This window comes from Falco biarmicus, chromosome 17, assembly GCF_023638135.1.
Source record: "Falco biarmicus isolate bFalBia1 chromosome 17, bFalBia1.pri, whole genome shotgun sequence".
In the NCBI taxonomy this organism is placed as follows: domain Eukaryota; kingdom Metazoa; phylum Chordata; class Aves; order Falconiformes; family Falconidae; genus Falco; species Falco biarmicus.
The window spans coordinates 5,841,505-5,859,427 of NC_079304.1; the positions used below are offsets into that span (position 1 = coordinate 5,841,505).

General features: G+C 48.9%; 2 protein-coding genes and 1 pseudogene across 3 annotated transcripts; 2 read left to right on the forward strand and 1 right to left on the reverse strand.

Annotated features, from left to right (window-relative positions):
* Positions 1-1,450: 1,450 nt before the first annotated feature.
* Positions 1,451-1,900, reverse strand: LOC130160157 (feather beta keratin-like). Its single transcript, XM_056362446.1, has one exon. It carries the CDS (start codon positions 1,883-1,885, stop codon positions 1,580-1,582), a length of 306 nt encoding a protein of 101 aa, XP_056218421.1. The 5' UTR covers positions 1,886-1,900; the 3' UTR covers positions 1,451-1,579.
* A 2,618-nt stretch (positions 1,901-4,518) lies between these two features.
* Positions 4,519-5,518, forward strand: LOC130160292 (feather beta keratin-like; annotated as a pseudogene).
* A 1,273-nt stretch (positions 5,519-6,791) lies between these two features.
* On the forward strand, positions 6,792-17,476 carry LOC130160180 (gametocyte-specific factor 1-like). Of its 2 annotated transcripts, none has more exons than XM_056362478.1 (7): positions 6,792-7,003; positions 9,596-9,693; positions 11,910-12,036; positions 13,025-13,111; positions 13,549-13,609; positions 14,576-14,661; positions 16,823-17,476. In XM_056362478.1, coding segments are annotated over exons 1-7 (483 nt in total). In that variant the 5' UTR covers positions 6,792-6,981; the 3' UTR covers positions 16,825-17,476. The 2 variants fall into 2 exon arrangements, with proteins under 2 accessions (XP_056218453.1, XP_056218452.1); XM_056362477.1 differs by having other exon boundaries at positions 6,802-7,003; positions 14,570-14,661.
* Positions 17,477-17,923: the final 447 nt, after the last annotated feature.

Below are 17,923 nucleotides of genomic sequence, written 5' to 3' on the forward strand. Positions count from 1 at the left end.
GATTCTCTAGTCCTCTAACCACACACTGCCACAGTGTTGAGCTTGGATCTGTCTTCTGGGGTACTTTACCATAGTTACTCCAAAGTGCTCTTAGGTGTCTCACCAAAGCCTTCTCTTCATGCTCAGCAAGCCCCATGCCCTCAGTCTCTCCTTCCCAATCAAGTGCTCCAGCTCCTCAGCATACTGGATGCCCTCTGCTGAAGTCACTCCACTTGGTCAAAGTCTTTCCTGTATTACATCTTTCTTGTATTATAGCAGTGTTCTAGATGCTGTGAGTGCTGAGCAGAGTGGGATGAGTAGTGCTCATATTGCCCAGGATGTTGATGACAGTCCTTGGTGTCCAGGAACAGTTTTGATTGTGTTACCACAAAAGTACCTTTTCCTGGCCCTGCTTTTGGGCTGTTGCTTCACAGGAGCTGAAGGATGTGTGGGAAGACAGTGCTGGTTACTACCAAGCCAGCTGCCATTCAGGGGTCTGGGCGGGCATGTATACTGCACCCAGCTGTGTCCTGCAGCAGTTCAGCAGCTCCAATTCACTGGCTGCAAGTCTCTCTGCAGCCTTTGCTGCAGGTCACCACACTACTTTGGAAAGATTCTGGACAGTCCTATGAGACACTGAGCCCACACCCACTGCCTTTCTTCCTGCCCAATTCCTCCTTCTCTTTAGAAACATTCCCAGGAAGCACTGGACACAGACAGGAAAGGAGCAGGGCAAGGACGACATTCATTGCCTGTGAGTCTGTGTGGTGTGTTGTTCCTGGCAAGCATTAAGCACCAATCCACTGTTCTCTCATTCTGCTGTCCCAGTGGAATGCACAGAGAATTGGAAGTTCAAGAGAGCAAAATACCCATGGGTCAAGATCAGGACAGTCTAAAAGGGAAAAGGAAAACAGAAGAAAAAAAGTGGTGCAAAGGCAATGACCCACCCATCGCACCAGCAGACCAATGCCCAGCCAGTGTCTAACAAATGGCTACTTTGGAAAGACTGCCCACAGCCTTTTAATTAACAATTATTGTTAATAATATTGTTAACAACCACTGCACAATCATTGCCAAAAACCCCTCCCAGAACCAGCCCTGATCAACACGTCTCTCCCTGGGCATCTTGGGAGAGCATCTGCAGGGTAAAGGAAGACAAAGAGACATGAATTGGGAGGCAGCAGAACTTTAATGAGTCAAAAGAGGGAAACAAGGTTGCTCAGAGTGGAGGCCCCAGTGCAGGGAGCACCAGGGGCAGAAAGGAGTCTGTGGCCCTTCACTGTGGTGGACATCGTACCAGCCATCTGCCTGCCCCACAGAGGGAGCAAAGCCAGAAGGTCTTTACTAGACTGGCTTTCTGGTGCCCACAGCCCACGGGACCACAAGAGAACAAGGACACAGGAGGCAAAAGAAAGAGTGGAAGCAGGGAAAGGCAGACACGGGCTGTGCTTTCTGAGAGCCCAGGCTGCCCCATCCTTTTGCAAGGGGTGCTGGGGTTGCTCAGCCCCTCTGGAAGCAACAAGCCGATGCTCCGTCCCCAGTGCGGTACCATCGTGTGGGTCCCTGGGTGCCTTCTAACCCAGGGCCATGGCCAGCAGCTTTAGCAGGGCAGGCACCTCCTGCCGCAAATGCCGCTGCCCAAGCCAGAGAGGCTGAAGCCCCCGGAGTTGATGGGCACTCCCTCAGAGCTGAGGATGCTGCCAACGGCAGCGGAGGTGGAGGAGCCCACGGCGGTGTTCTGCGGGAAGGAGCTGAGGATGGGGCCGGGCAGGGTCACCACCACAGCAGGGGGCTCGATGACGATGGTGGAGTCCTGGCACTGCCTGACACAGGACTCGTTGCAGCTGTTGGCCAGCGGGGTCGGGCCGCAGGGCCGGCAGGGCATGCACGGGCTGTAGCAGGACATGGCTTGGGGCTGGAGGTGCACCTGGGAGAGAGGGCAGGGAGAAGTAGAGCAGGGGAGATGGATGAGGAGCAGCCTATCATCCCACTATGAGGAGCCAAGGAACGTACTGGGCAGAGGACTGGAGTTTCTGTAGTGAGACCCAGGAGCTTCTCCTTCCCCTCAGCCCAAAAGTGCCCACCAAGAGCAGCCAAGCCCAGGGAGGTCCCCAAGTAGTGCATAGTTCAGGAGATACCTCAGCAAAGACCCAGTCTCTCTCTGTGCTGGACCTTTTCCCTCCTTCCTATTTCTATGACAAGGACATCCATGTCCTGCTGTGGTACGATGAAGCAGGCATCAGCTGAAGTATGCATTAGTGTAAGACCTCACTCTGGGGAAGGATGAGAAGCACAAAGGGCTTCAGTCTCACCTGATTCCCAAGGAGAGCAAGGCAAGAGAAGTAGATGAGAGAACAGGGCTTTCAGTTTACTTTTATACTGCTCTTGCACCGCCCCAGGCCCTGAGCTTGTCTGTGCACAGGCAGTAATTTTCAACAGACTCATCTTAAATGGAGAATACCCTTCCTAGTCACACAGTTTGTAATTTTGTTTCCTTCATTGCCTTCTCTTCATTTCCTCGTTTCTGAAATGCCCTTTGTGCCAGAGACACTCCTGTCAAATGCTGGAATTAGAGTCCCAAGGACTTCCATGGCAGGAATGCAACAGTACTGACGACACAACTCAGGTGCTGACGAGGTCCCACACAGGCAGGGGACACTGGCTTGGGGTACCTTCGTGGGCTCTTTTGCAACTCTTTTTTCAGGAAGTGTCCCAAGTACTCCAAGCGTTACAGTCCTTAGTTGTATACTCACATGTTTCTATGCACAAGGACTTGCTCCATCCCCCTGTCTCTCTCTCCCAGCTCATTCTGACAGTCAGTAGTAGTCACTCCTCAGGCCAGTGGGCTGCACTTCTGGTTTCAGCTTTCCTTATACTGCTTGGTCTGAGGAGAAACTTCCACCCTTTCTTGGCCTCCTCTCCAATCTGGTCTCTCTATAGGTGTGCAGCCCAGCCTGTGACATGTAAGTGGCTGTAGCACCCAGAAGTGACAGGATTCCCACTTCCATATCTCAAGGACTGGATAAAACATCAATGGAATGAATGGAATGATTGGAATGGAATGGAATCAGCAAAGTGAGAGCCTGTCTCTTGGAGCCTCTCAGCAGCCCAAAGCCAATGCATCTTACCTGCATCAAGATGAAGGGGGTGTGGGCAGAAATGTGCCCAGGGGTGTTGAAGAGCCATGGAGGAATAGGGCAAGAGGGGATTCAGACACAGGTAGAGAATTTCTCTCTGCTCTTGCACACCCTGCTCCCCACAAGCAAGCACCACTGTGCAGTGATTAGAGACATGGAAAATGTCTGGAAGAAAGGAAGAAGGTTACTGAGAGGAAGAGCCCCCAAGGTGAAGTGCAAAGAAGTTTCTTGCAGAAGCAGTTCTCAATGCAGAGACCATTTCCCTTCTCCTGTAGTGCCTTTCCTTTCACTGCCAACAATCTCTGAGGAAAAGAGTTCTTCTCCTGACACTCCTCAGCAGATAGCAGCAGCGTTTGGGGAGTGTGGCCATGAATCAGACAATCCTTCCCTGCCAGACAGATCTTGCCAGAATAGGATTTCCATGTGGGACATAAAAGCACTGTGTGGCTGAAAACCAAATGAGTTGTCAGCTGTCTAGCTCTCCCTTTGCAGTCTAGATGGTCTGTCCTTCCTCTCAAAGTGCGTGACACTAGTTCATGCATCCTTGTGTTTGGTAGTGACTCAAGGTCTCAGCCCCTGCCAGACTCGGCGTCAGGTCAATTAGCTGCAGAGGTGCCCCTGGCTTTGACTTGAACAGCAGCAGGGATGTCCCATCGCACGTACTGTTAACACTGCAACAGAAGCAGATTCACTGAGGAGCACCTTTCATGAGGTGGGCACTATTTCCTGGCTTTTCTGCCTGTACATAAAGCTAATGCCATTGTTTTGAACGGCTCAACACTGGGAGATGTTTCCTGACCTGAAGAGGCAGGGAGTGGTGAATGGCAGTCACGCTGAGATGCTTTGAATGTTGATACAATGATTTAAACACTTTCTAAACTGGTGTGAAGCTGTCCTTGCTAGGCTCTGAAAGCTGCAGTAGTAGAGTGTGAGCTTTGGAGAAGCATGAAAAGGAGAGCTCAGGAGACAGGGACTGTGTTTCGGTGCTGGTGCTGAGGGCAGGTCTCTGCCAGGTTCACGCCACTGCTGTTCAGCTGCCACTGGGCTCCTTTTGGCCTGCAGAACCTGCTGCTCTGTGGTGCTCATGTACAAAGTAGTGGTGAGTGCCCCCACCATCCATTACCAGCACACCTTTTGAGAAGGAGACATATACAGGGATGCAGCATTGCAGACACAGTTAAGCATGCATGTATCCCAGATTCTAGGCGGGGGGGGGGGGGGGGGGGGGGGGGAATGGACATCTTTTGAAATAAGAATGAATACAGACACAAAAGTGAGAAACCACATATGTATGCATGCATATATGTGAAGTTACATAGATGTTGTTTGCACATAGATTGTACAGAGAAATAATCCTAACATGCTGAAGGCATTGGTTGGAGACCCCAAGAGATTGCTCAGAGAGAATAAATGATAAAAGAGTCTGGCAGATTTGTCCCAAAAGCAAGAGCATCAGGAGGAGGACATTCAAAATGAGCAGTGGAGCCCACTCACTGGAAAGTAGACCAGGGACCACTGGAGCATGCTGGACTCCTTATTTTGAACAGAGTGACAAACAACCCCACATGAAAATCTCAGGCCATTGTTACTTGCCTCCAATGGATCTTTATCCAGCAACTGGGTCAAGTCTTAAAGCCCATAATGATGCATTCCTGACCTGAAAATACTTGGGTCTCTCATCTCGGCACTTGAAAGGAGACTCAAAGGGAAATGGCCATGGCATAAATCACAATATGAAAGCACTGAACTGTGGAAGACTGTGCATTGGCTGGGATGTCTTCAATTAGAGTGTCTGTAGGAAAATTAATGCCTGTATATAGCATGACTGCACACCTGAGGCAGTGCTGGAGCAGTATAAAAAACCAGCACAAATACCCAGTCTTTCATCCACTTCTCTTGCCTCCTTCTCCTTGAGGATCAGGTGAGTCTGAAGCCCTCTCTCTTCTTTTCTCTGCTCCTCTAAGCAGAATTCTGCTCCCCACCTGGTGTGTGCCTTGCCTTCCTTGTTGTAGGGTGACAGGCTGCTCTTCAAAAGCCACTCATGCTTTGTTTTTCCACTGCCTTCTCTCCCAGGTGCACCTCCAGCCCCAAGCCATGTCCTGCTACAGCCCGTGCATGCCCTGCCGGCCCTGCGGCCCGACCCCGCTGGCCAACAGCTGCAACGAGCCCTGTGTCAGGCAGTGCCAGGACTCCACCATCGTCATCGAGCCCCCTGCTGTGGTGGTGACCCTGCCCGGCCCCCATCCTCAGCTCCTTCCCGCAGAACACCGCCGTGGGCTCCTCCACCTCCGCTGCCGTTGGCAGCATCCTCAGCTCTGAGGGAGTGCCCATCAACTCCGGGGGCTTCAGCCTCTCTGGCTTGGGCAGCGGCATTTGCGGGCAGGAGGTGCTTCCCCTGCTAAAGCTGCTGGCCATGGCCCTGGGTTAGAAGGCACCCAGGGGACCCACACGATGGTACCGCACTGGGGACGGAGCATCGGCTTGTTGCTTCCAGAGGGGCTGAGCAACCCCAGCACCCCTTGCAAAAGGATGGGGCAGCCTGGGCTCTCAGAAAGCACAGCCCGTGTCTGCCTTTCCCTGCTTCCACTCTCTCTTTTGCCTCCTGTGTCCTTGTTCTCTTGTAGTCCCATGGGCTGTGGGCACCAGAAAGCCAGTCTAGTAAAGACCTTCTGGCTTTGCTCCCTCTGTGGGGCAGGCAGATGGCTGGTACGATGTCCACCACAGTGAAGGGCCACAGACTCCTTTCTGCCCCTGGTGCTCCCTGCACTGGGGCCTCCACTCTGAGCAACCTTGTTTCCCTCTTTTGACTCATTAAAGTTCTGCTGCCTCCCAATTCATGTCTCTTTGTCTTCCTTTACCCTGCAGATGCTCTCCCAAGATGCCCAGGGAGAGACGTGTTGATCAGGGCTGGTTCTGGGAGGGGTTTTTGGCAACGATTGTGCAGTGGATGTTAACACAATAATTGTTAACTGTCACTGTGTGGTGCATGTGTGGACCACTGTGTGGCCCTTCCCTCTGTGGACAGTCCAGACGCATACAGTCAAGGGGAAGGGCATTTCTCTTGGGAAGTTAGGGATGTGCTGGGGCACAGAGAACCTTCGCTATTCCCGAAGGAGGGGACGGTGGGACACAGCGCAGCCGGCCCCCTTCAGGCAGTGTAACTTGCAAGTGAGAAAGGAAGGCATCCATGACTCCTCAGAGCCCCTGGCCATTAGGCACAGCTTCGCTGAGCCTCTGCCCAGGAATGGTCTCCTCGCCTCGGTGCCTGTGCCACAGAAGGGCTGTGTGGCCGCTCCCAGGCATGGTTGAGGAGCCTGGGCTGCGGAGGGCCCTGGGAGGGCAGCAGCCCCGCAAGGTCCCGAGTGAGGAAGCTGTCTCTTTGCTCTGAGCCTTTGAGGTAGGAGACCTATGGGAACACAAATCAGGCAGGGTAACCAAATCGCCCTGCTCCAAACATATGGAAACAGCCCGGCAGGTCTGGCCACCCAGCAGGGCTGCGCAGCACACGGCCCCTCCGCGCCCTCGGCCGCCTTCCAGCTCCCTCCCAGCAGCAGCCTCCTGCCAGACTCCCAGCGCGGGGACACACTCCCCCTGCCCTGGGAAAGGGTTTATGAGGTTTCAGTCCCCATCCCGGCAGCCGGTGGCGAGGAGGGCCCCGGCGCAGGCCGTGCTTTGCCCTGGAGGAAGCGGGCTCCCGCGCACGACCAGGGGCGGGCAAAATGGCGGGCGACGGAGCCCCCAGAGTCGGCGTTGCCCCGGCAACCGGCAACCGCCCTCCGGCGGGAGGGGCCGGCCCCGGGGAGGGGGCGGCGGTGCCTCAGCCGCGGCCCCGCAGGCCCCGCGCTCCGCCGAGCCGTGCTGCGCCATGGAGCTGGAGGATGACCCCGGTGAGGCGCGGCGTGGGGCGGCCGTGGGGCAGGGGAGGGAAGGGGGAGGCGATAGGCGGCTGCCCTCTGCTGCGGCCAGGCCCCGGCCCCGGCCCCGGCCCCAGCCCCGGCCCCGGCCCCGGCCCCGGCCCCAGCCCCGGCCCCAGCCCCAGCCGGGCCGAGCCGAGCCGAGCAGCCCCTGCTGGGCTGTGTGTTGTTTGAACAAGGTTAATGCATATGTCGTTACCGGGGGAGGGTGCTGGGGTTTAGGAAGTGTCGGAATAAAGTGACCTAATTTGGTTAAAGTGTTGCTCCGGCCTGTAGCTGTCTCAGCCGGCTGCAGGCGCGCACGGGCAGCGGTGCAGCGGCGCGGCCGGGCAGGGAGCGCCTTCGCGCGTGGCGCTGCGGTCCTGGCTGCGTGTGTTGCAGCCTCGTGTTAACCACGGCTGTTTACCTGATGGAGCCAGCTCCTCTTGAGGTTCTGTGTTTGCTGCTTTGCGTTTTCCTCTTCTTCTGGGTCTCCGGGCTGCCTCCTTGCTTTTACTGCTAATGCACTTGGTCTGATGTTGGCGTTGAGCCAGTTCACAGAGAGAAATCACTTCTGATTGCTCTCCCAAGGGCTGCTGAAACACTACAAAGCTTGTCAATCCTTCTTAATGCTGAAGTCTTTAGTTTTCAGCTGTTCTAATGACCTAAACTGGCTAACGGAGGTGAGCGGTGCTCACAGCAGCACCACTGCACAGCTGAGAGGGAAAGAAGGGTTAGGTCCTTCCTTCCTTCCTTCCCTCCTAGTAGCTCACAGCGTGAGGTCTGCTTGTCGGGACTTGTGGAACAACACCGTAACTAGCTGTCAGCTGGTGGGCTGATGCAGTTCCCTGATATGGCTCTTGAGACAGCCGAGCAGCAAGGCATGTGTAAGAGAAGGGGATATGATGGCAGGGGAGAGGCTGAACAGCAGCAGTCCGTGCTTAAGGCAGGGCAATCCTAAGCACAGCTACAGGCTGGGTGAAGAATGGATTTGAGAGCAGGGCCTTAGTGTCTTAGGGTCTTGGTGGCCAAGAAGCTCAACATGGCCACGCAGTGTGTACTTGCAGCCCAGAAAGCCAACTGTACCCTGGGCTGCATCCAAAGAAGCACGGCCACCAGGCTGAGGAAGGTGATTTTCCCTCTCTACTCCGCACTGGTGAGACCTCACCTGGAATACTGCGTTCAGCTCTGGGACTCTCAACATAAGAAGGACGTGGACCTATTGGAGCGAGTCCAGAGGAGGCCACAAAGATCATCAGAGGTCTGGAGCACCTCTCCCGTGAAGACAAGCTGAGAGAGTTGGGATTGTTCAGCCTGGAGAAGAGAACTCTCTGGGGAGACCTTAAAGCATCGTTCCAGTACCTGAAGGGGTCTAAAAGAGAGCTGGAGAAGGACTTTTTACAAGGGCATGTAGTGATTGGACAAGGGATAATGGCTTTGAACTAAAAGAGGGTAAATTTAGATTAGATACTAGGAAAAAATTCTTTACTGTGAGGGTGGCAAAACACTGGCACAGGTTGCCCAGAGGAGCTGTGGGTGCCCCATCCCTGAAAGTGTTCAAGGCCAAGTAATAATGTGGCTTTGAGCAACCTGCTCTAGTGGAAGGTGTCCCTGCCCGTGGACACAGGGGTGTTGTAACTAGATGATCTTTAAGGGCCCTTCCAACCCAAACCACCTATGTTAGTTCTGTTTAAGATACAGTGTAATCAAATCCTAAATGTTCCCAAAGCCTGTGCAAAAAAGAGTGGCAGAGCAGAAAGGAGGAAAGAAGCCTGGTGTGGCTCCCTGGGATGTACCCCACCAGACAGACCCACAGGCAGCAGGGGGGACCTGTGTCTGCTTCTGGCTGCCTCTCTTCCTCATTGAGAATATGGAAATGTGTGGGGGGGTTAAGAGATATTAATATTTATATTTTAACATATTTCCTCTATAGATAGGTAAAAAGTTATATCATGAATGCATGCACTCGTGTTGCCTCACTGCTCAGTGCCTAGATTCTTAGGTGATCTAGCCAGTTTAGTAACTCCTCAGTTCCTAAATAATTGCATGACCTATGAAACATTTCATTTAGAAGTCATGTGTGCTATGTTAGGCAAGCTCCTTCATCAGAAATGAAACTAAATCGCCCAGCATTCTTCCTCCAGCAAAACTAGCTGTTGGTCAAAAAAGGTTTGGTTCAGACTGATGATGCTACTGAAGGTGCTGGGGGGCACATCATCATCCCGCTGATTGTCCTCTAAGATAGCTGGAAAAGTACTGCTGTCTTCATTTGCTTTGAGTAAGTGTGGTTACCTACCAAATATAGTAACTTAAGGAGTAGTTATGCTCAGTGCAACTTAGTCTGTGTCTGTTTTGACTAACATCCCAGGTGTGCGAAGTCCAAAATTATTTTTTTTGATTATGCAAAACAGGTCCCTGCCTTAATGAATGGTTTCAAACGAAGAGCAGCTGGTTTAACTCCCTAAGATCACAGCCCTGATGTGGTGGTATGTTTTTTTCCCACTTCGCTGTGTTAGTGGTGCTAGATCTTGTCTAACTATTTTTTTTCTCTGTTTTTTTTTTCTTTCTGTTCTTCTGTTTTACTAGATATTTTGGATCCAGAGAGATTAATACAGTGTCCATATAATAAACATCATCAAATCAGAGCCTGTCGTTTTCCTTATCACCTTGTAAAGTGTAGGAAGGTAAGCTGGACTGCCAAACAAGTCACTGAATGTAATTTTGTGCATGTAAATACGATGTGCATGTTCTCATTCTTGTTGCATTTTCTGGCTGGCTGACACATAGCTTTGTTTAGCCTTTATTTCATATAACCTTATTATTTGTGTAGTAATAGCTTCAAGCACATGTTAATTCACTGAAGACTGGTGTGGCTCTCTTGAAATGAGATGGAGATTTTCTGTGGTTAGGTGAGGAAGGAAATTCTGGTCCCTTCCATCAGCTCACATGGAGGTCAGATACATTTTTCTACTTTAAGTTGCAGAGAGAATTCAGTCTGAGTTATGTGCAGCCTTCTGGCTCCTCAGAGTAGAAGTGTTGTGATGTTGCAATTCTTTAAGTGCTGGAAATGCAGCTGCACGGCAGGGTTGGGGGTTTGTTTGTTTGTTTTGCTAGTAACTATTTCATGTGCATCTATCTGGGAGAAACTGCACATCCTGGGCTCAGCACATATGGGAGAAATTTTTTTCCTCTCTCCATTTTTTATCCAGTATTTGGATACAAGTAATTTAATAGGAAGCATTCCTTCCTTTCTTCTCTGTTGTCCTCATAGTTTGTTTTCTTTAGACCTGTCAAGTGCTAGCATCTGACTGAGCTTTGGGTTTTTGCTGAAACTTTTTAAATCCCAATTGTTCCTCATTAAGTTAGCCAATGTGTTTTCAAAATGGTGTTGCAGTGCCTTCCAGTTCAGGTGCAGTTGCAGGGGGTGTGCCCTGGTATCAGTACTTGCAAACAATTCATTTTAGTGGAACTAGAGCCTTAAAAAATACTAAATAACTAGTGGAAGTAGTAGGCAGAGCTAAGTGGCAAGTACCTCCATCCTTCCAGCATTTAAGAGGGCTGAATTTTTCCTTGTTGACCCCCTGCAAACTTTGGCAAGAATGTGCATGTGAGCTAGGTGAACAATGTTGGCAAGTAAACTTTTAACAATATTGGTTTTGTCCTTGTGTTGCATGACTGATGACCAGGCAGTTTTGGCAAGCTTACCTAGTTAGGAGGATGAGGTGAGATAATGATCACCAATCAGGCAAAGTTGGTGTCTGTAAGTAGTTAGCAGAAGAAAGGCTCGGGGATTATAATCTGATCCATTTGGAGATTCCATTGTGTATTTATTTACAGTGGCAAGTGCCTGGGTGCAGATTGTCCTTCTTGCTTGGTAGCTTGTTGAATTTCATTTGCATACTCTATGCATAAAATCCAATTAAATGCTTCCACCTGCCTCAGCTTCCCACTGCTTTGTGCAGAATGCAGCCTTGCCATGCAAATGGGGACAGTGCAAGCAGAGCAAGTTGTAACCTCAGCTTGAACAGCATTAGCACTGAGAGGCTTCTGCTGTGTGGCCAGAATAGCTTGCTTCAAGCTCATTGAAGCCAACGACGGACACATGAGGACACAGCAACCCTGGCTGTATAGATCTTGTAATGACAACTGCCTTGGATGTGCCTGCAGCCTGTGCTCAGCCATGTATCGGGAGCAGTGGAGACACTGCCTTGAGCAGCGTCTGTACAAGGTGCTTCTGCATCAGCCTCAGGTACGAGTCTGATCCCTGACAAGCACAGCTGCATCAGCTAGAACCACACAGGCACTGGTACAATGGCAGAGTTGTGCTTTTCCCAGTAAAGGCTGTATCGTTTGCAGGAGGTGGAGTAATTTACTGTGTGACAACTAAGCACTGCCACTAGAACCTGTGTCTGTGATAAAAGTTCTGCTTGTTCTGTAGCACCAAAGTCTGCAGGTGGAATGCTACCAACACCCTAGCTGTTCTGAAAGGTTTAAGGACTGTCTCTGCCTTTGTGCCTGCTTACTCAAGAAATACCCGAATGGTTTAGATTTGCCTAATATCTCTCCCCTATAATTTTAAAAATAATTTCATCTGTGCTTTAAACTATGCAGCCATATTGCCAGTGTTGCAGCAAACTGTAGGGAGTTTAGCTGAGGGTATGTTTCATTTCAGTCGGCTCAAGGGTGGCTCAGTTTCTCAGTGAATTGTGTTTTGAAGAATAGTTATGTTAGTTTCCCCTTGCAGTCTTAGTAAGCTCTGAACAATGTGTTGCCATTCCTTATTTAGTCTTTTTTTTAAAGCAACATCACAAATATCCTTTTTATTCCCCTGTGGATAAATAAATATGAGATAAGTGAACTTGAGAGATACGGCACATGATTTCGGTTTTCTCTTGTTTAGAGCTACCCTGAAGTTGCAAAGGAATTGGCCACGTGCCCCTTCAACGCTCGCCATCTAGTTCCTCAAGCTGACCTCAGTGATCACATGATGAAGTGCAATGACAAAGGGTTCATTGAGCAAGATGTAGGTACGAGAAACACCTGTGCTCCAAGATGTTTGTTCACCCTGAGGACTGAGGTCTCCTGTCTGTAAGGATAGCTCATAGAATAACCGAAAACTGGGAATCCAATTATTGTCTGTGGTTTTGTGTGACACAACAGTTTTGGGAAACTTTAGTCTTATTTGCTGTGATTTATTTGGTAGGTTCATGAGAATACTGCGGATTTGCCTGGTAGGCCTTGTACATGTTTTACTACCAGGCTTGTTGAAAGAAAAAAAAGGTTGTACCCTGGACTGTGCATGTTGAAGTACCTCCAGCAGGAGCTGGGATGATTTAATGACCAGAAGGACAGGCCCTTCTTTTCGTAGAGCTGATCTCTCTTCATTGAGGCTTGATCACTGATCAAGCTGTGTGAAAAGCTGATTTCTACCAAACAGCTGTTTAAGCTATGGAAGCCCCTGCAGCTGTTCTCCATGGGGGCAACCTGAATAGTTCACTCTCACCAAGAGATAGAGCAGCTTCTCTTTCAGGCTGCTCTGCTACTGTGCTTTCTTCATCTGCTGTACAATTAAGACTTCAGCCTCCTGCCCAGTGAGACAAGGTGGGAGGAGTGCTGTCCAAGACCACTAGAATATCTAGGAATGTTTGTTTTTTCCATCCCCTGCAGTGGCTCTTTGATTGCCACACTACAGAGCAGACAGATAGTTTTCTGTCTTCTGCAGAGTTGCACTGAGACTCGTAGTGATGCCTGCATTCATGTAAGCAGGTTTCCTGTTCACTCGAGCATTCCTGGCACAAAGTTCCATGGGGCAGAGTCTTTTCCTGTTCACTGAAAAATGTGAATTTGAAGTTGCTCAATTTCAGATCAGTACCTGGCTCCTGCATGTACTCAACTTGTTTTCATTGTGCAGGGTTTCCTCTAAAGCCAAGAGGTGTTTTACAGCTTGATCCAAAGCACTTAATGCCTTTGAAGCAGGACTGACTACTAGTCAATGAGTTTTCTTTCTTCCTGAAGTGAATCAGTCCTTTAGGTTCCAGAGTGAGCAGATGAATGCTGTGAGCACGTGGCAGGCACCTCCCTGTGATGAAGACTGGGAAACAGGTAAGGAACTTCCTTATCTGCCTCACTGCTGCCTTCTCCCTGGTCCTGTCTTTCAACTCCACTTGGGACAGTGTGAGTCTAGAGATGCTGTTCACTTAGGTTTCACTTGTAGGACACCTTGCTTATGCTCTTTCCTGAAAACATGCATCTCTCCACCCAGCAGGCTTTTCTTGGTATAGAGAACTATTCCACGTGCCTGCCGTAACTGGCATGGAGATACGTTTCCAAGGGTCTGCTCCTTCCCATATAAGCTTTTGTACCTTATGTGCAGTGATGACAATGGAAACATGATAACTTTTATGTTCCTCAGTTAAAAGACAGTGCAGCAGACATCATTAGAGCAACTTTTACTCCCTCTTGAATGTGCAGAAATATGACAGATATTGGTGGTTGCTGGAGTTTTAGTTCTGAGCCACAACATCTGGTTCTTTTTGCAGAGTCGTCAGAGCAGTCAGATTCTCCTTTTATTTGGGGCACGACCAGCTCTGGCATAAACAGGTAGTGAATGCAAATTTGATTCCTTACAACAATGTTCTGTGTAGAGCAATATTGCAGTCTACTCCCAACCCAACCTTGATGGCTGGACGTGGGCTGACTTTGCTGCTGTGCAAACCCTGGGAGGAGGGATACTGATCAAGAGTGAATGTTTTAGGGTGCTGGTTCAGCATTGCTTGCTTTCTCATATGACTGACCCGTATGAGAGAAGGAAGCCCTTAATAACACAGATGCTCTCTGTTCGTCTGTGCGTGTGGCAGGGTGCTCTTCCTGCCTGTGGCCTATGTTCAGTCCTGCTGGGTGTCTGGCCAGTGTGCGAGGGAGAAAGGTGCTGAACCTTGGGAAATGTGGCCAGGTGCCTCCCTCTGGAGCCTTTTCAAGCAGTTACTGGAGCTTCTGTTGAGCTGAAGCAGTCCCTTGTGACCTCCTGCCCCCTTAGACTTGGCAGATGTGCTGGTGTTAGGGCCTTGTTAGGGGAAACCTCCCCTTCTTGCCCTTTGCAAAGCATAATCACAGTTCGGGTTTGGGGGAGTGAGGAGCTTTGTTGCCAGCTGCAAACTGGATGCAGCTGCCTTGACTGGTTTAATTGATTCAACAGTGGATCGTGACTGCAGGCTGTATACAAGATGTGATGGCACTGCCAGATGGCCAAAGCATGCTTTAAGGCTCATCTAGGCCCAAACACGGCAACAGTCCTGCACTTGCCAGCTCTGCAGTTCTGTATGAACTCAACCATGATACACCCCTCTTTCTGTAAGGGGTGACAACGGTGCTACCTGGTTTTACTTGTTACATTTTCTGGAAAACTTTCTAGTATTTAGGGCGTATGTAGCTCTTCTAAGCAGCACCACCTCCAAGTGCTGAAGTACCATCCCCTTATGTACCTGCTGTCTTCCATGCTACAGTGAAATGCATACATTTGAGCAAGTGTGTTTGTTAGGAGAAGTAACTGAAGTCTTTCAGTTGCAGTACCACCACCTCTGAACAAAGGAATTGCTTACCTGCAAGATTACGTGCCCCTGAGTCCTTCCCATATGCTGTGTCATGGAAAGGCTGTAAGTACTATGCGTGTGGCTTTGGCACTGTGACTTCTGTAGATAACAAGAGTTGCTGAAATCGCTGGCTGCAGCAGTGCTTTATGGCCGCTGCTGCATTGACAGGAAGGGTAGTACATAACGCCTGCCTCCTTCGGAGCAGCTTCTAAGGGAATCTGATGCTTGGATCATCCTATCTTTTCTTTGGAGCATCCTCTGTATTCTTTATTTCATATTCTTGACAGGCCCTTCATTACAGTGTTCTGGTTTAAGCAGCCCTGCTCCCTAGCCACTTGGACTCCGCCTCACTAAAGAAATCCTTCCACACTATCTAACCCTGTTACCCCCCGACCTTCCCCTCCCCCGCCCCAACTTAAAACCAAATTATTTTCTTGCTTTGTGCAACTCTGCTCGCTGTCAGACGCAGCTAAGTCAAAGCAAGGGTAAAACTAGGGCTGCTTAAACTAGCATGACTGGGGAGGGAACCTATCAAATTACATCTGGAGGAGGGAGGGAGGGAGTTTCCCTTGTTGAAAACTGATTTTGAAGTTGCAGACCATTATTTGCCATTAGCAGCAAAGCAAGAGCTTAAAGGTGCTTTGAGGAATTACTATTTTGTTTCCCACTTGGAGCAACTAACCCAGTACTCAGAGCTTTGCAGGCATGGCTTCTGCACAAGCCAGTGACTGTGCAATTGCCATAGTGTTAGGCTGAATCTGCCAAATTAAATAGAAATGTCACTTGTAGGTAAGTCTTGTTGCCAAGGTGGCAAGTGCTGCTTCAGCAAAGACCACTCTCACCTTCGGGAGTGGAGGAAACGCTTGTATTTTTCTCCACCATGCAAAAAAAAAAAAAAAGTGTCTTGCCCTTTTCAGATTTTGGAGTATTGGTATCTCTTCCCCCTGGAAGTTCGTTTCCCCCAGCACTGAATGGCTTCCTTCCTAGGACCATAGAGCTCCCACAGATGGCAGATGTTCTCTGGATCTGATGGCAGGACTCTCTAAACTTGGCTGTTGCAGCATGACGTGTTTTTGCAACATCTGAGTTTGTAAAACTGTCCTTGGCTGCCAAATCTTTTTTCCAAGCATTTGTTTCATAAGTTACCCTCGTCTCCATTTGGTGATATTTATTACTGAGTAAATGGATCAATAAATTTGACCAGTACCAACTAAGAAACCTTCCCTCCTCAGACAGCAGTGGTTAGTTAACAGGAAAAATGCAGGAATTGGCAAGTCTCTGTTGGTTCACTCATCAAATGGCAGCGCAGATGATCTCTGAAGTTGTTGTATTTGTGGCAGTGATTTGGAAATGTCAGGAGGGCTCTTCTGAAGTGGTGATGGGTTTTAAGGGAGGGGGTGGGGAGGTGGGGGTGATTTTAAGTAGAGAAGGTAGGGTATGATTAGGTTGCTAATCAGGGAAGTGATAGCAGGAAACAGAACGGCATGGGGGGTTGCACATAGCACTAAAATCTTGTCCCTTAGCTTGGTGCTTTAAGACAAGCGTGTACATTTGCAGAGGTGGCCCCTTCAGAATTGTGTACGTGATGTTTTGTGCTAACTGTAAATGAAGTTATGCAATTATGCTGGGGGTGGGGGGGTGGAGTGGAGGGGGGAGGAAGCGCCCTGCAAAAATGGTGGGTTTGTGTGAATTGAGGCCTTGGGGTGGCAGGAGCTATTATAGTCCCATTTCAGTGGAAGTCAGGAACCACACAACAGTGTAATTTCCAGGAATTTCTACCCTGCACCATAAGCATGTCTTGCATCTGCAAAGCAACATTGCATATTTCTGTTCTCAGGAGTATGTGGTGTCTAGAGTGATTTCTGTGGAACATTTGTGAGAATGTTTGTTTGTTTGCTGGGGAGGTGCAGAAAAATTTCTGTGCGCTAAACTGTAGTTATAATGTGTAGCTAGCAAAGTCATATTTGAGGGCATGTTACAGCCTGGAGAGCATAAATTAAGTTCTGAGAGTTTCTCCAGCCTGTAAACAGGCTGAGACTTCCTGCTGTCTAATGTTTAATTAAAATCATCTGGCTCAGCCAAACCTAGGAGTATTTTTTCTGTGCCTGCGCTTTTTGCTTTTTATCTTGTCAACATCTGAGTTTATCCACATAGCATATGTAAAATGAACAGTTTTGGTTTTAAACTACATGGACATTTACAGAGATTTCTGTTTTCTTCCTAGAAAGCATCCTGATCACACCTTTGCAGCTTCAAGCCTTAAACTCTATCATGTGGATGCGTGGTGCTTCAAGTCATAGAACAATGGGGAATCCTCTGAGTTCCCTAGAGTATGCATAATAACAAACAGGTGAAGTTTAAATAGTACACTTAAGTACCTGTCTAGTTTCCATCAGATTTTTGTAGGTTTTAACACTTTAAACACGTTTGAGAGCTCTAACATAACTGTTCTTTGTTGAGGGGGGAGGAGGCAGGAATGGGGACTGTGTAAATGTTTGGATCAAGCAGTATATTTCTAATAACTTTGGATGCAGATTACAAAATGGCATCTAAATATACAAGCACAAAAAATAATTAAGAAACCAGACATGGTATTTGTCTAGAAAGAAATCAATGCCTTTCACGTTTTGAAAAGAATGTTCTTCAAAGTACTGATTTTTCATCATTTGTATTACTATCAGTGTAAAATAATACATGTTGACTAGAATGTGCAAAATTAGGGTAGTTTCAAAGTTGAGTTCTGTCCAGGTTCTTGTTGGCAATTTAGAATAAAAAGGTTACGAATGCTCTTGGACCCATCTTCTATTTCTAGAAGACAACTGCAATGATTTGTTATACCCCTGTTGAATAAGTAAATGCTCACACAGTAAGTCTTGCACTCGGCCTTTATTTGATTATTTTGTCCCTTTGAATGAAAGTGGTGACAAATGTCAACTGTTGGTTTGTGGTTTGTTTGCAGTAGCTTATTTTCAGGATTTGTGGGCCAGAGCATTATAATTTTACAAATAAATGCCATAATTGGACTCCATTATCCTAAGCTCATTTAATTGCCAGTTGGTGAAAGACTGGCAGTACTTAGTGCAGTAGCTACCTGCTTTTCTGTGGGTCTTGCTACCTGTCTGGACTGCAGAGGAGGTGAGCTTTGGGTGCACCTACTCCCAGGAGGAACATTATCACAGGCCCCAGCTCTTTGTCAGGTTGAGTCCTGGGAGATCATAGTTCTCTGCTAGCCCTGCTTTCCTGGAAAGGACCAGACGGGCTTGGAAGGTCGTGGTTGTGACTTCAAAACATCCCCTGGCCATAATGATGAGGGGATAGGGACCAC

Bases quoted from the DNA above. Each gene is read 5' to 3' on its own strand.
- LOC130160180 (XM_056362477.1), top strand. From the start codon at position 6,982: ATGGAGCTGGAGGATGACCCCG. The intron at 7,004-9,595 runs GTGAGGCGCGGC...CTGTTTTACTAG, and splicing joins GGAGCTGGAGGATGACCCCG to ATATTTTGGATCCAGAGAGA. The intron at 9,694-11,909 runs GTAAGCTGGACT...TCTCTTGTTTAG, and splicing joins ACCTTGTAAAGTGTAGGAAG to AGCTACCCTGAAGTTGCAAA.
- LOC130160157 (XM_056362446.1), bottom strand. From the start codon at position 1,885: ATGTCCTGCTACAGCCCGTGCATGCCCTGCCGGCCCTGCGGCCCGACC.